Source organism: Melanaphis sacchari, unplaced genomic scaffold (genome assembly GCF_002803265.2).
Source record: "Melanaphis sacchari strain LSU unplaced genomic scaffold, SCAv2.0 Contig111_pilon_pilon, whole genome shotgun sequence".
In the NCBI taxonomy this organism is placed as follows: Eukaryota; Metazoa; Arthropoda; class Insecta; order Hemiptera; family Aphididae; genus Melanaphis; species Melanaphis sacchari.
The window spans coordinates 595,029-612,417 of record NW_020270431.1 but is presented as its reverse complement, the minus strand read 5'-3'; the positions used below and the strand labels follow the sequence as shown (position 1 = coordinate 612,417).

Sequence of the window (17,389 nt, the reverse complement as noted above, 5' to 3'; positions counted from 1 at the left end):
AAATCTCAAATGACCTTTAATAAACATTCTTATTTTTATAGTTTATTTAAGTGATGATGGCGGGAGTTGTTATTGTCTGTAGCGTATATTTGTCTAGCCCAGATTAATGATAAAGTAAACTTCATAAATGAACAGTGGTGATCTAAGGTTTTGTACGGGGGGGGGGGGAAAACCTTATAAATTCATTCAAAATTGTGAAATTTATAGTGATTTTAAAATACTCTTCAATCTTTGAAGTTGTTAAATTTTAATGTCGAATGGTGACAAATGATAGCTTTTCGTTTACATATTCATGGAATTTTAACATTAATATCGGTTATAAAATAATATTAGTTAATTTCGCATTTTTCTGTTATTTTTAAGAACAGCTTGTTTAATCTTTATCAGTTTAATGTTTAATACATTCAATTAAATTTTAAATTTTAGCACTCTTAAGTGTTACGTCACAACTACTAAAAATTGGTTAAGTTTAATTAATTTATACATTAAGCCGATGGGTAATAGAAGGTTAAAGCTTCTGAACCCCTTAAATCCACTACTGTTAATGAGACTATATGATTTAATCTAAAAAGTGTATCATACAAAAAACTTAAGTAGGGATATTTTGAATATGATAATATGTATATATTACCTATATCATATTTATTACAATAATATGTAATATCGATGAACGGTCTAACAGTCATGCTAATTTAGAATTTACAAAATATTTTGAATTTATATTCGATAATTACTATTTAATAATTACCTATGTTAACTACATACTATTTTTGTATAATTATTAATTATAGTTTGCAATTTTTCCTTATAAATAAATCCATTTTATTGTATTAGCTCTTTAGCTATATTTACGGTAAACGTTATCAATTAAAATAAAATTGCTAATTTAATTTTAAAAAGTATTAAGTATAATTAATAATAAGTGTTTATAAAACTATTACATAAGTAGGTAATTGGGAAAGTATTTTTATATAAATTACTTACCAATAGGTATACTATACATGCATTAAATGGACTTTGCGCTTAGCTCATAACAAATAATGGTTATAGGTTAAATATGATAAAACAAAATAAATTTTATATTAATTGTATTGAAGATAGATTTAATATTTTTTTATTTAGCATACTTGATAAATTTAATATTTTAATTGTTATAATCACTCAGAAATCAGAATATGGGTGGATTTAATTTATCCGTAAATGTAATTTGATTATCCGTACGAATGAACAATATTATAATATCCAGGCGTGTGGTAGTGTGGGTCATTACTCATTAACTACTTGTATAGAATGACGGTCTGTTAATGTTTTATATGTTATGTGTACCTATACTATATTGTATAGAATCCAAATCAGTATATTGTTATAATATTATGTAATTCGGAAATTTTGGAGTATAAAACTAAAATAAATATATAGATAATTGGTAATTGGAAGATACAACTTATTGATAAGACGATCCGTGTTTATATATTATTGAAAAAACGGACTTAAAGGTTGTTATTAAATAATAGTATAGAATTATTTTATAATAATATTTACCAGGTGGATGTAAACAGTATTGACCTAAGCTTGCCACCAGACTATTCATTAGTCAAGCTCTTATTCCATTTATACAATTTCTTTTAAAACCATATTATTCATTTAATTTATTATATTGCATCGCTTCGTATTGCGTTTTTATGATTAACTATTTTTTGTACATTTTGGTCATTTTGCTTTGTCTGGTTATTATCCTTTACGCTATTTCAATTTATAAATTAAATTTACTTATAAGCATGCAAATGTTATATATACACAAAATTAATGAATTTCATACTCGTGTTATATAAATGATATGCTCAATGCTGGTATATATTTTGAGTAAATTTCAACGAGTCTTCTTTAGATTGTATATTTTAGATTATTTATGCATCGAAAAGAATAAATTTATAGGTATATTGCGAGGTTTATATTAGTTTTGCAATGATGAAGTTTTTTTAAAAACATTTTATGGAACACTTTCCGGTAGTAAAAGAACTCCAACAGAATTTTTAGCATATTTATGAATTCTGAATAAAAAAACTTAAATAAATGATATGGATAAGACGATACTGATTGATGGTTGAGTCGACGATAGCGATCATATATATATTCATATCATAATTTTATCCATATAATATGCTAGATTTCTAATATCCTTGAACTTGAGAAAAAAATTTCAACAAAATTTTTGTGATAATCTTAGGTTGCTAGCAATTAGTAATAATACAGAATATAGTTTAACTTTTTTAACCTGAACTCTACTTAATATTTTTTACTAGTAAATTTAAAAATTGAAAAATGATTATAATTACTACATTTTAAGAGACTTTGAATAGTTTGATTTCGGTATTGGCTTAAAAATTAATAACAATAATATTTTAATAACTATTATACACGTATACGATGTTTTTTGAAAAATTGTATTCAAAATACCGTGTTACTAATTGAAAAATGTGTTAGGTACTTGCTGCGTCTCTATATTTAAATTTGTTTTTCAAATAATCGTTTGCTATGATTTATCAATGGATTTAAATTTAAAACATTCATTTCAATGACCTGTTCAATGTCGAAGTAGATAGTAACGGAACCTATCAACTATTATACAACATACCTACACCAGTCACCAATAACTTCACTGGTTTTATCTTTTTAATTTGATGTAAGTTAAGTTGCTGGTCTTATAACATAAAGGTATCATATTAAATAAATTTAAAATAATTCAGTAGTTATTGAGAAATAGCACAATACTAAAATAACATGTTTTATAAATTATAATTTATTGAATATTCTATACAAATTATTAATCCTGGTTTAATCGATGACTGGTAACGAATTTTAAAATTTTGTATAAACAAATTTTCCAATTATTTTACACGAATATAATTTGTTTTAACAATATTGTAGGCACTATAAATCAAATCTTTAATGACGACGCACACTAAAATTATAAAATTTATATTAAATAAATTTACGATAAGACTTAACAAAAAAGACGAACAAGTGAATATCACTCTGTCGTATAGTAAGTGTCGACTGGGTCACTAAAAAAATTCGTTTTGGTTACAGCCCATTTAGTACTTTTTTTTTACCGCTTATTTATATAAAATTTACCTAAGTTGTACAGTGATTTTAAAAATAATAATAAATAATAACCAATCAAATATATTTTATTTTTGAAATGTTAATAGTTATAATACAAATTTAACTATAACCACCTATAACTATGAACCCTTTCACACTCATTTTAATGAACATTTTTATAAATAACATCCAAATAGTTTTAGATTTTTAGACATTTTTATTAAATGAGTTCAAACAATTGTTTATATTGAAATCAATAGTAAATGGTGACCATACGTCCCGCTTTAAACGGGATTGTCCCTTTTTTTATCATTAAGTCTCATAGTCCCGACAATCTCCGAACGGGACGCTTTTTATCTTGTTTTTAAAGATAATATCATTTTAATCCTGTTATTTCCATATTTTATTAAATATTATTAATAAAAAAATATAAAAAAATTTAAAAAGAGCAATATATTATAATAATTATTTATTAATTATTTCTTTATTATTTTAATAAATTGTAACTTAAATATGATTGGAAAAAATAAAAAATTATCATATTAATAAAAACATTTTATCCCGTTTTTATTTTTTTTAAATGGTCACCTTAAGCTAGTACCCCCCCTCCCCAATCTTCTAAAAAATTCACAAATTAAAATCAGATTAATAGAACTAACTAAATTATACAAACAAAAATTAAATATGTAAATATGGGAAATAAATATTGGAAGCTAATAAAAAAATATACGTGTATAATGTATAATATAATATATGTAAAAAAAAATGGATTTCATTATGATAAAAATTAAGTTGTTTTGTGTAGGTAATTAATAATTATTGTTTGAAATAAAAAAGTTGACTATTTTTTTTTTTAATCTTTATTTATTATAATTTTTAAAATAATGTGTACCTATTATTAAATATTATTACGAGAAACATTGTATCTAATTATTAAAATTATAAAATTGAAGATAATTTTTTTACCTAAAAATAGTTTGTGAATATTCATAATTTTTATAATTTTTTACAAATTATAACTTCAAATGTATATAAATATAAATTAGGTTTCTGTATTTTTTGCTATTTTTATACAGCTATAATAACAATATATGTGAGATCTTATATTGTATTTTCATGTTTTTTGACCCAGTGAACATTTTTTATCAAAAATAATTTAAAAAAATGTCGAATATTCTTAATGCCTATAGATAAATAGTTAAAAAAGTTAATATTTTGGATATAATTTTTAATTTTATCATGTGCATAAATTGTTAATTTAAACATTTAGTGATTATTCATTTTTGAGTTAGACCAAAAAAAAATAAAATTGATTTTGTCAAAATCTGGATTGCATAAAAATTTCTGTTTTATTCAAGTTATTTTAGTTTGTTTTTTCTCGATTTTTTTTTAATTTTTACCTGTCAAAAGTACATGTTAGATACAATTTACTATCAGAAACCAACCCCAAGTTAAAAATCGAAATATTTTTTCAATTATTTGTCTTGTATACTACCAAAATAAACAAAAAACATACACATTGTTATAAAATCAATATATTTGTTGTTCAGCTCAAAATCTAAACATAAAATATTATGTCATATTATAATTTAAATGATTATATTATTTTAATTTTCGGATTATGTCTTGCAAACAAATTTTCGACTTCATGTTAACAGTATATAACTGCTGTAGAGCTTGATTTTATTGTAAGGAGAACATTTATTTTTTTGAAAAGTTTTACCATTTTAGAAATATTGTTTTTTAAATAATTTTATACGTATTACATAAAAAATTTATTTTTCACTTTTTTATAGTTATCTATAGTTATTTCGTGTTCTTTAGGTACTTTTTGAATGACAGTATACTTTTTTAATTTCATATATCTTAGTAGAATATTTTTTTAAACATTATTATATAGAAAACTAATTTTGATTTTTGAACGAGTAATTAATTAATTATAAATTTAAAATAATAAATATTTAGCATTTGATGATCGGAGTACAGATGACAGATGTACCCAACAATATTATGGAACATTACTCAAAAATAAAATATGTATAACATTTATAACTATAAAATATACTATATGATTTAAAATTATGTAATAAAAATATCTCCAAAATCATAAATAATTTTTGAGTTTCACCTTAAAAAAATATATATTACCTTGTTTATAGTGTAGTCCATAGTAAAATCTTTAGACTATAAGGTTCATTTTTAACTGGCATTATCATACTTATTAGTAGGTTATACCTAATCTCCATCTGTATCTGCATACGAATATTTAGGCAAACATAGATAATTATGTAAAATGTAGAAACATTGTTACAGAAATGTAAACACTAAAATTGATATAGGTACTATTATATCACATAATTTTTTTACTATTTTAGATATTATTTTATTTTACAAAATTTTATTATATTTGTTTTTAGTCACCCTTGTATTTTTGTACAGACATTGGACATTATTAATTTACTAGATATTATAATCAATTTATAATACATGTTATAACTTATCCCTATTCCCTTGTAATGCTATGACAGTGATAAGTTGTACTTAATTATTCGAAGAGGGGACTATGAATTATCTAAACGTACGTACAGGTACATGACAAGTAGTATCTATATACTAACAAAGTAACAAATAATGAAATATTTAATTAGCCATTTCGACGGACGAAAATTACCACAGTAAAAACTAAAAAGGTTAACTCATTGTCAATTGAATATTTTCGGAATAATTATTTTTTTAATTGACAGGTACAAGTGGTACAACAATACTCTACAGCTCGCTTTATCTAATGATTTTTTTAAATTAAATTAAATTAGATCTTTTTAAAAATTTGATTTGATTTAAAACACTAAAAGAGTTTGTTTAAAAAAATTTTAAAACTGACTATTTTAAAAAAATGCTATAAAGTTTGAGGTTAAAATATTAAAAATCGGGGTTCATCACGGATGGTATAATATTTCACATTATTATTTAAAATTGAGTTAAAATAAAATTTGATTGCTTCTACAGAGAAGCATAATCGTTACATATTAGCTAATATAAACAATATTAATTAAAATAGGTGGCCATAATGTTATTTTTCTGCTGTACTTATGTCTTATACAGTTAAATGCTGTAATAACTAATAATAGTTAATAATATTTTTTCCTTTGCATTTATGATCATTCTAATTAATTTTGATTGCAATGCAACTTTCTGTATCTACTTGATTTTTTGATATTATTTAATATACAGTTTATTAACTTGATAGTTGTTTATTATACACATTACACTATCATATCTATAATGGCTATTATAGATAATGGTGCCAAATCTGATTCCAAATTCCATCGAACAGCATCTGTCAACCGTGTACATATATAATAATATTATGAGACAACACAAAAAATATTTACTTTTGTTAAAAATGTGTAATGAATTAAAAGATGTTCACAGTAAGAATGTTATAAGTTATACAATATTATACCTAGTCTTGACTTACCTAACTGATTAACACACAGAAATTACCTTTATATTAATGAAACCTATGTAATAAATATAGCGTATTATTTAAAATATATTTTAATAAATATTGTATTAACTACTGCTACACATTTTTTACAAAACTTTTTAAAAATAATACTAAATTTAAACATTATTGTTTTAAATTTCTTGAATTAATCTACTACTTGAATTTTATTAAAATATTTTTCTACCTAATCTGAGTGTACTAAATTAGCTCAAGATTAACACAAGATGGATGTTATAATACAATAAATAAATATTATACGTATACCACTTTTAACATAATATCTTATCTATAATTTTATTATTATTACAATAGGTACTAGCTTTTAATATAACATGTACTAAATATTATACTATAATATCATCTATATATTATACAAATATTATTATTTAAATAATATTGGATGGTATTTATAAGTATTATTCCAAATTTGTATAAATGTATAATAGCAACACGATGATATATTTTTTTAAACTAAGTCATTTGATGCAAACAAATTGTAATAGATTCTTGTTAGAATTAGTTCTATTTATCTACAAGTTACAACCTACAAGTGTATCGTGTTATACATATTGATGTTATGTATATGTAATTATATTTTTAACCTTTTTTTGATCGGAGCATTGATTGTATTGATTTTACTACGAGCATCCCCCATTTATAGCCCCAAAAAAATTAATTCTTGGGTATAGTCCAACAGCGACAAAAAAAAAGGTACGTTTTTTCCGACCACCCAATTGCGCCAAATTTATTTGTGTTGTACAGTAATTTTATATGATAATCATAATAAAATAATGTGTACATTTTTTAATATTATAGTAGTTTTAATACAAATTTAACTAAAACTACCAATAACTATGAATCTTTTTACGCACACTTCAATGCACAATCCAACAATTCATAAGTTAAAACCAGGTATAAAAAAAAACTTTAAAATAGTAAAAGGTAAAATATAATAAAACAACAATGAAAGCGTTATAAATTTGCAAAAATAGTTATAATTATCTATTATAAAGATTCCAGTTTAAAAAAAAAAATTATTATTATTATTTGAAAACAAATAATTGCCATCTGTAAAGCTAGCGAAAATGGTGTTACGATTTTCTGAATGAACATTGAACTAATTTAGTTTTAAAAATATACAAGTTATAAAAAAAAAAAGTTAAATAAGCAGTCGTTGATTTAAAAAAATTACATTTTATTTTATTAGGTAGGTACTTTTATGGTTTGAGCAAAAAGCGATCATAATTTGTGAATGATTTTGAACGCATTGTTAATATTTTTGTAACATACATTGTATGAAATGAAATGAACAATTTAAAAATTCATTATAACTGTGAGTATTACAACATATCTAAGTATACATTTTAATTGGAAGAAGCCATACATATTTTTACTGGTACAAAAATGGTACAGCGAAATGCAATACTTTCTAATCAGTTCAATTATCATTTTGCGTACAGCGAAATGCGCTACGAGTTTATGACTTGCCACGGTTCATTTAAGTACCTAATAACATGGGTATTGTTTGTTTATTTAAAGATAAAATATTTATGTAATTAGTTTAGTAACTATTTGGTTCGGTATCTTGACATTCTTAGACCACAGAGTTTTAAGAATACTTTGAATACTATATATTATTATTATATTTTGTATATGTTTAATATGAGTATTGGGTTTGAGTATATAGTATCATATTATATTCTCGTTACCTACCTATTTAATGAACTAGACAGGGCTGTATAGCCTGTATTGTTATTTGTTGTCTGTTAAAGATATAGTGGATAGGTAATTGCAGAACTACGATAAATTACTAAGACTTTATTGTTTTCACTTATTTTAAATTGGAAAAGATTTAATAAGATAGGTACCTAAAACCTAACTACAAACATTTTACCTATAGTATTTGTATAATTGTACATTCTAAAATAATAAGGTTTGTTAGGTTAAGTTAGATAATTTGTTTAATTAATTTATGTATACCTATGTGATGTGATTTATTGATTATTATTCAAGTGTAGGTAAACAGAGTAGCTATAATACACTTAATACAAAATTAATTTAAAGATATATAATTGGTAATAGGTAGCTAATAAGTTATTGCTCGTTAGAATAATATAATACCTAATCATAAAAGTTAAAATGTTCATTAACCTTATCTAGTATACAATAATAATCATGCATTTATCAAAAGTTTTCATCCATTTGATAATTATTTCTTACGGAAAGTAATAACATCGAACTTTGTTTTGATCCCAATTCGACCTTTGAGATATTGAGTCCAATAATTAATGTTATGATGTAAGTGATATAACCAATTGATGTTTATTAATTCAAATTTTAATTCTAGAATGTTAAAACATGTACTCTATAGTATTATCATCATTTATTACAAATTTCATGAAAATATTTTAGATCTAGCCATAGGGAAACGCACAGTGCACTAATAACATGACTGCAATACACGTGATATTAAGTTTGTATATATATTATGTAGACATAAAAATGATATTGAAACAATACCTATGCATGGGACATGAACGTGAACCTCATACACATTACCGTTAAATGACTTAAGCCTTAAGTGTCATACACACATTGTTGGTATTTTAAGAATTATTCACAATTAAAGGCTATAGCTTTGATTAAATATTCAAATCAAGTTTATTTTAAGAAATTATTATAGTATTGTTATTTTATCATTTTAATATGTAGGTATTATTTACACGGTACACGTGATTTTGTTTTGTCGTTTGTGATCAATAGTCATCTCATTTTCGTGATGCAATTATTGAATTGTTTTCAACATTCGGGTAATCAGGTCTTGGGAATGTCATGAAGCATGAGCATGAAGATTCCCAAGACAGACTTAATAAGAAAGAAATATAATTGTCATTAAAGTATTAAACAACATGACATGTTTCTTAAAAGTTAAAACTTTAAGACGTGCCCGTTTCTATCGTTTGCAATAAGCTGCGTTTCTGCTTGTTTCCTTATAATTGCATTATTTCAATTCTTCGAGGAATGATAATAGTAAATTATACGATGTTTAAGGGAGAAAAATATCATATACGTTTTATTTGAATCTCAATTTTTAACGTGCGCTTATGAGCAGATTAAATTTTAATGTGGTTCGTCTCGAATCTAATTTAATTTTTCACTCATCATAAGTTCTCATGGATTTCAGGAGAAAATTATTAACCGACTGGAAGTTCAAAATTCGCTATCTATATTGAGTGTTATTGAAGAAATGTACGTTTAAAAAGTACGGTTATATAATAAGTTGTATAAGTAGATAAACGAACGTATCGTACAATTTCATAATCGACCGTTGTCAACAACTACAAGGCAGAAGGCGATATTGTTGTTAAAAAAAAAAGACCTCACCGACAACCTTGAAGTCTACCCCTTCCACCGCCAGAAGCATCGGATCAGCTGACGGGACGGCGGCGTGCGTTTGCCGACGCTCCGGAGGACGACTAAACATCAGAACGTTCCGTAGTTTCGTTGTCATTCCGCGTTCGACGTTTTCTCGTTACTGATTACGGCCGGTCACTTCGTCCCCGTCCGAGAGCATCGGTATTAACTCGTGTCCCCTTCTGTCTCTCGTCCGTCTCGTCATGGAACCGGTGGTAGTAAAAACGACGCCGTTTGAAGGGCAAAAGCCAGGAACTAGCGGTTTGCGCAAAGCTGTCAAAGTATTTCAGCAGCCTAACTACACGGAAAACTTCGTGCAGTCTATTCTCGGCGCCGTCCAACCGTCGGCCGCCGGCAGCACCTTGGTGGTCGGTGGCGATGGCCGGTTCTTCTGCACTGAAGCCGTGGACTTGATAATTAAAATCGCCGCTGCCAACGGGGTATGTGATGTGACCAAAGAATATTATATAATTTAGCTTATGTTCAGGTATTTAAAATTCAATAGCGCTGAGTTGCAATTTTTTTCCTAATTTTATTGTTTTAAAAATTTATTATAATCTATGTCTTTGAACCGGCGCGATTTTCAAATTTTTTTCGCATTACCGAAGCACTCAGATTCCGTAGAACGACGCTGTAAATTTTGTTTTTCCCTGTCCGTGAAACCCACAAATTAAACCGCTGCCTATCTCGACACTGCTTTATAGTCGCTGTTTGTTGGTTATTGCGGATTTTCGGAAATTTAAATTTATGTCTGAAAATTAGTTATAGTCGTTTTATATTTTGGTTCCCTTGCGTTTATTCTATATCACGGTATGCACAACATACTAGGTTTTATTCATAAAAGTTAGTGTCATTGACGTTTATATTAATATAGTAATGAGGCCTGGGTGTTTTCGTCATAATATTAATATACCAATTAGTAAAATTAGATTTTATAACGAGCTATACTCGATAGACGGTACTTATTAACATACATATACATAATTTATTATTATTTACCTATTTAGTAAGTGGATAATCGGTTTTTTTGACGTAGGCGTCAAGTTTTCAAATTCAGTTTCAAACTAAGAACTGCCAAAACACACGTAGAGTTTGAATTAATATTATTCTATTTTTTTTTTTTTTTTTTTTTTGTTTGTTATATGAACTATACAATTTAACGATAAGCTTCGCACGTAATAACGTAATACACACATATCAGTAGAGCTTTGCATTCGTTTGCACTATGAATATATTATGTCGTATTATCTCTATCTATTTATAAATAAGATAAACTATAACTTAACGACACAACATAATATAACCTTCCTCCTACTTATTAATGCCGGTAAATGGTAGTAATTATAATAATGATGATAAAATACATATAGGTATGTCGTCGGTGTACAGTAAAAAATGATTTTCGATTAATTCTATGATATTTTTTCCGATCAAAACAATAATACATTAATAATTAGTACTTAGTTATTTAGCCAACAATAACTATACATCTATACATGATTGATACTGAAGTATATTTTGTACAATAATAATAATTTAGATACATGACTTTAGGATCAAATCCCCCGCAACTGTAATTTTTAATGGGTTCCTATAGAATCATGCAATAGTTTAGTCTTATTCAATATTTTTTAATAATTAATATGTTATAAAAAGCTTAAGGTTTCTGACTGTTCTTTGATAGAATGGTGGTTATACCACTCAGATTGATACTGTAGAAATGTTATAGTATTGATAACAATTTGTTTAAAAAAAAAAGTACAATAATGTCAATAATAATAATAAAAAAAAAATATTTATTTTTACTCTATATCAATTATTTTCGAAAAAAAATTTAATTTATTTAGTTGTACATATTATCTAAGATGAATTGGCAATATTAGTAACAGCTACTAAATTTTTCATTAATAAGTTTAGTTAATAATTAATAAATTTGCTATGTACATGTTTATTCAGTGATAAATTATTAACTAGGTATTTACATACCTAGTTAAATAAACGGCTAAAGTCACCTTAAATAGTCATAGTTGTGAAATAAGTAGGAAGCAAATAGGTATTTTAAAATAAATAATAATAAAGAGATTTTTATAATCTATAAATCATATTTAATCAAAATATTAACTTTTAAATATTGAATATGAAGTTAATTAACATAATGCCTACTAATATTCCAGGATAGTATGAAGCTAAATTATTTGATAGTGCTTTTAAATATGAAAATGTAAATTATAAACGTAGTAATTATGTGTTAAGTTTATTTGTTATTTGAATTATCTGTTTTAAAATTGTATTTTTTGTTTAATCTCCAGGTAAAAAAATTAATTGTAGGACACAAAGGAATTTTATCAACTCCAGCTGTGTCCTGCATCATTCGTAAATACAAAGCAACCGGTGGCATAGTACTTACAGCTAGTCATAACCCAGGAGGTCCTAATAACGATTTTGGTATTAAATACAACACAGCCAACGGAGGTGAGTCTAATTTGTGGTAGAACAAATGATACAATCCATACTAATTATCTAGTACCAATATTAATATTTTAATTTTTTTTTTTTTAAGGTCCTGCTCCAGAATCTGTTACAAATGCTATCTATGAGTTAACCAAAAATATCACTTCTTATAGTATTGTACCAGATTTAAAATGTTCTATAGATTACTGTGGCTTACAATATTTTAAAGTATAAATCTTGTACCACATTTATTAACTTGAAAATAAGAAATAAATATGTTATATTTTAGGTTAGCGGTAAAGAATTTGAAGTAGAAGTCATTGACTCTGTTGTGGATTATCTTCAGTTGATGAAAAGAATTTTTGATTTTGATGTTATTCGCAAGTTAATTCAAGGATCCAACAATAAAGCACCTTTTAATATTCTTATTGATTCAATGAACGGAGGTAAAAAAAACATAAAGCATGTTAACTGACATGATCTCAATCAAATTGATTCGTTATATTTTTATAGCTGAAATTTTATCAGATCTATTTTTATAACAATTAAACATATCAATCAATTTAACATAACTTAATTTAGATTTGTATTTATTTCAATTAAAAAATTTAAAAAAAAATCAAAGTACCTTTACTGGAGGTCTCTTCACTCTGATGTTTCTTGTGTGTACTAATATTATATCTTAAGATTATTGCTCTATTGTTATAACCTATCGTTTAGCAAAAAATTATGTTAAAAAAAAAGAAAGAAACTAAAAATATTCATGTTTTTAGTTACTGGACCTTATGTAAAGAAAATTTTTATTGAAGAATTATGTGCGCCATCTAATAATGCTATCAATGTAAAACCTTTAACTGATTTTGGCGGAGTTCATCCAGATCCTAATCTTACTTATGCTCATGGCCTTGTAAAAGCATTACAAGAAGGGGAGTATGATCTTGGTGCCGCTTTTGATGGAGATGGTGTAAGTTGTTATACAATTCAATATAATAATTTAAAATTTATTCTATAAACTTACAAAACAAATTAATGCCAAAATATATTATTCATTTGAATTTTAACCTAGAGGTTTAATTTACTGGATCAAAACTTGGGGTATTTTCTCAAGTTTAAAAGTTAACATTATTATACTAAGTAAATTTGTTATTTAAAACCAATGTTAGTCCATATACGATGTTTTAGTACACAATTTATAATGATCAAAGCATATTAAATGTTGAAAATTATTAAATAAATTTGTAAACTACTGATATAATAAAATTAGAAGATTATTAAGCGAAATTGTTTAATTTTAACTTAGCATAAAAAGATTTTTAAGTAAAATATTTGAAATATAAAAAATTTATAGTGGTAAATTTGGAATGTTAGTGCTTGAGGGGCATTCATGTAAAACAATAAAATAAAATAATTTAAACTAAACATATTTTTACTCTTTTTTTTATTGACTGTCTTTATTTTAGGATCGTAATATGATTCTTGGTAAAAAAGCATTTTTCATCAACCCGAGTGATTCGTTAGCTGTTTTAGCCAACAATTTAGAATGTATCCCTTACTTTAAAGAAAATGGTGTCAGAGGATTTGCCAGAAGTATGCCAACAGGTGCAGCTGTGGATAGGTAAAATATTCTCTATTATCTTTTCAAAAATATTTTTTTACATAATTTAAAAATAATAATGTAGGGTGGCAGCAAAGCAAGGAAAAGAACTTTTTGAAGTGCCTACGGGATGGAAATTTTTTGGAAATTTGATGGATGCTGGTCGTTTGTCACTCTGTGGTGAAGAAAGCTTTGGGTAATATTGAGAAGTACAAAACATATTCTCATGTTTATTTACAACAATTGCTTTACATTTTATTTTTAGAACTGGTTCTGATCATATTCGTGAAAAAGATGGAATATGGGCTGTCTTGGCATGGTTATCAGTGTTAGCCAATACTGGAGAGTCAGTAGAAACTATACTTACTAATCATTGGAAAACTTTCGGACGTAACTACTTCACTAGATATGACTATGAAAATTGTGAATCTGAGCCATCTAATCAACTTATGTCAGATTTGGAAAAAAAAGTTACTGATCCTGCAATTATTGGTCAGAAATTTATTTATGGTTCAAAGGTTTATATTTTCAAACAAGGTGATAATTTTGAATATTGTGATCCAATTGATAAAAGTGTCACTAAAAAACAGGTAAATTGAGTTTGCGGAAAACATTATTGATGATTTGTAGAATAATACTTAATTATTTATACTTGATAACAAAAATCAAAATTATATTATGATTAATTAGTATATTTTTCAATTTTTAAACAGGGTATAAGAGTGTTATTTGAAGATGGTTCCAGATTTGTCTTTAGATTAAGTGGTACTGGCAGTAGTGGTGCTACTATTCGTTTATATGCTGAATCATATGAACCACCAACTTCAAATATTTTAGAAGATGCTCAAGTGGCTCTTAATCCTCTTGTTCAAGTATGTAGTATTAAACCCATATGAAATATTAGGAAAAATTATAAATTTCATAAAAATTAATAATTATAACACTAAACAATATTTTCTGAAATGAAACATATACTCGCTACGCTGGCAGCAGATTGGTTCCTCGCCGCAACCTTGTCAGAGTTGGGGACCACCAATATTGCCAGTAGAATGTCAATATTAATCTACTATTAATTGTTAAATATAATATAAACACATATTTGATATAGCGCTTTATTTCAATTCGTTTTTGTTTTTGTTAGCCAATTAGTGATGCCTGCACGTGGTGAACCTATTTTGGTTCGCCACCCAGGTATGTTCTTATTTTGTGGCGAGTTAGGTATAACACTAATAACTGATGGTATAAGTGATAAACCATATAATAACTTATTGTTTTTAATATTACATTTATTTTAATACAATTAATAATTAACAAAAAATAAAAGTGACTAAAATCAAAATGGCCCATGACAAATTAATATTTCACTAAGTAGTTTGAAATTTTAAAATGTTTGAGAAATACTGGATTAAACCAACTGAATTTTCCATAATAAGGAATGGTATACTGTTTTGAGTGTCTAAAACAATGGTGTGTTTTTTTTAATTTAACTTTTTTTTTTTTTGAGAGGGTGTTTTTCATGTCTGGAAAATAGCCCAATTGGTATTTTACTGATGTATATCAAAATATATGAAATTGATGTAAAATTAATTTTATTAGATCCAATAACATGTTTCAAAATATATTTTTAAGCTAAGTTAAAAGTTTATTTAAAATATCCAGGAATTATTTAAATTTCACTAGGTAATTTAGTGATATTTTAGACCGTCCTAAAAAAATTACCCAAAAAATGCTATTAGTCTAAAGTTATACTTGATGTTATCTAATTTTAAACAATATGTTCTCAATTACTAAATTATATTTATTATTTATTAAAGACATGTGTAAATTACAGATAGCATTGGAGATTTCTAAACTGGTACAATTTACTGGACGTACTTCTCCAACTGTGATTACGTAAGAATCCTGAGGTTCTTTATTCAAAATTTAGTTGTCTTCAATATTTTTCTTGTTAAAATTCTGTGATTTTTAGCTTATTAAAACAATTTGTTAGTTAATGTTTAAATATAGTAGTTATCTGTTAAATAATAATATGATTAAAGTAATTTATATTTTAATTAATTGAGTAGTAAATACTTAATAAAAATACATAATCTTTAAGGTATTTATATATATGATTTATAACATTTTTGTTTATTTGAAAAAATATTAATAAAAATTTAAATGTATTATTGTTAAAAACAATGATAATTTTGATTAATAAAAGTTTTATAAATCCTTCTCCTTACCCAATATATTTTTTGAAAACTGTTAACCATAGTGTTTTTTTCTTAAGTCTTGTTATGATTTTTATTGTATTTTTTTATTAATGTTTTGTATAAATAAATCTGTAGATCAAGTTCAACAAAAAAAACTTGAATCATCAATAATTTATCATATTTGATCCATTTATAATTACTGTATTATGTAAATTATTTTGTTTTTTATTTTGTTTTTACAATATTTCAATACAATTATAATTATGTATAGTTTTATTGTGAACTAAATCTTAAGAATTTGTTTAAATCGTTATTAATTTGTAAGTATAATCTTACTCTGAAACTTAAAAATATTAGGTGGGGTTACCTTTGAAAGTTTTTGTTGATGTTGTTTTTGATCCGTAAAGGGTAATTAAAACTCTTTAACCAGTTGATACTGCCAATAGCTTGTGGAGTCTAATTTGCCCGATGGGATTTAAAATGTTGACTCGATTAATGTTATAAATTATAATTATTAATATTATTCTAATATAAACCTTAAATGTGTTAGTTGTTTATTGTGTTTAACATATTTTAAAATTATAATATGCTATGCACTATATAGATTAAATAATCATAATAGTATACATGTAATATGTGAATATGTTTAACCACATAGATTAGAAAAATATATTTGCATTACTGTTCACTTAAAAGGATGTAAGTGTAATATTTGTTTTCTCTCTTTAATCTACGAGTAAAATTTTAAATTTGTTTTCAATACATTGGTTTTTATGCAATATTTCAATTCTTATACAAATTATGATTTATGAATAAACTGCTATAGTTTAAACATACCCATAGGTATATCATAGAATTGAAGTATTGTTAAAAAAAAAAAAATGTCAAGATTATAACACAAATAATGTTTTTAACTTTTAGTTTGATAATAGAATTATTCACTTAAATATTAAAGTTAAATACACAAGATTAGTACTGCTAAAAAAAAAGTTTACTATGTTCAGTGGATTCGAGAGAATACTGATACCATTGATTTTAAAATATATTCTAAAATCAATGCTAGTCATAACATAATTTTAACTTATTTTGAAGTCAAACTCTATACTGTGTCTGTATCATTTA

At 25.2% G+C, this 17,389-nt stretch overlaps 1 protein-coding gene across 1 annotated transcript; it reads left to right on the top strand.

The window, feature by feature from the left end:
- Positions 1–10,083: 10,083 nt before the first annotated feature.
- Positions 10,084–15,989, top strand: LOC112603851 (phosphoglucomutase). The gene is made up of 10 exons (XM_025352638.1): positions 10,084–10,467; positions 12,337–12,499; positions 12,588–12,706; positions 12,768–12,924; positions 13,252–13,442; positions 13,939–14,093; positions 14,158–14,268; positions 14,338–14,662; positions 14,786–14,944; positions 15,904–15,989. The coding sequence occupies exons 1-10, from the start codon at positions 10,231–10,233 to the stop codon at positions 15,967–15,969; spliced, it is 1,683 nt and encodes a 560-aa protein (XP_025208423.1). The 5' UTR covers positions 10,084–10,230; the 3' UTR covers positions 15,970–15,989.
- Positions 15,990–17,389: the final 1,400 nt, after the last annotated feature.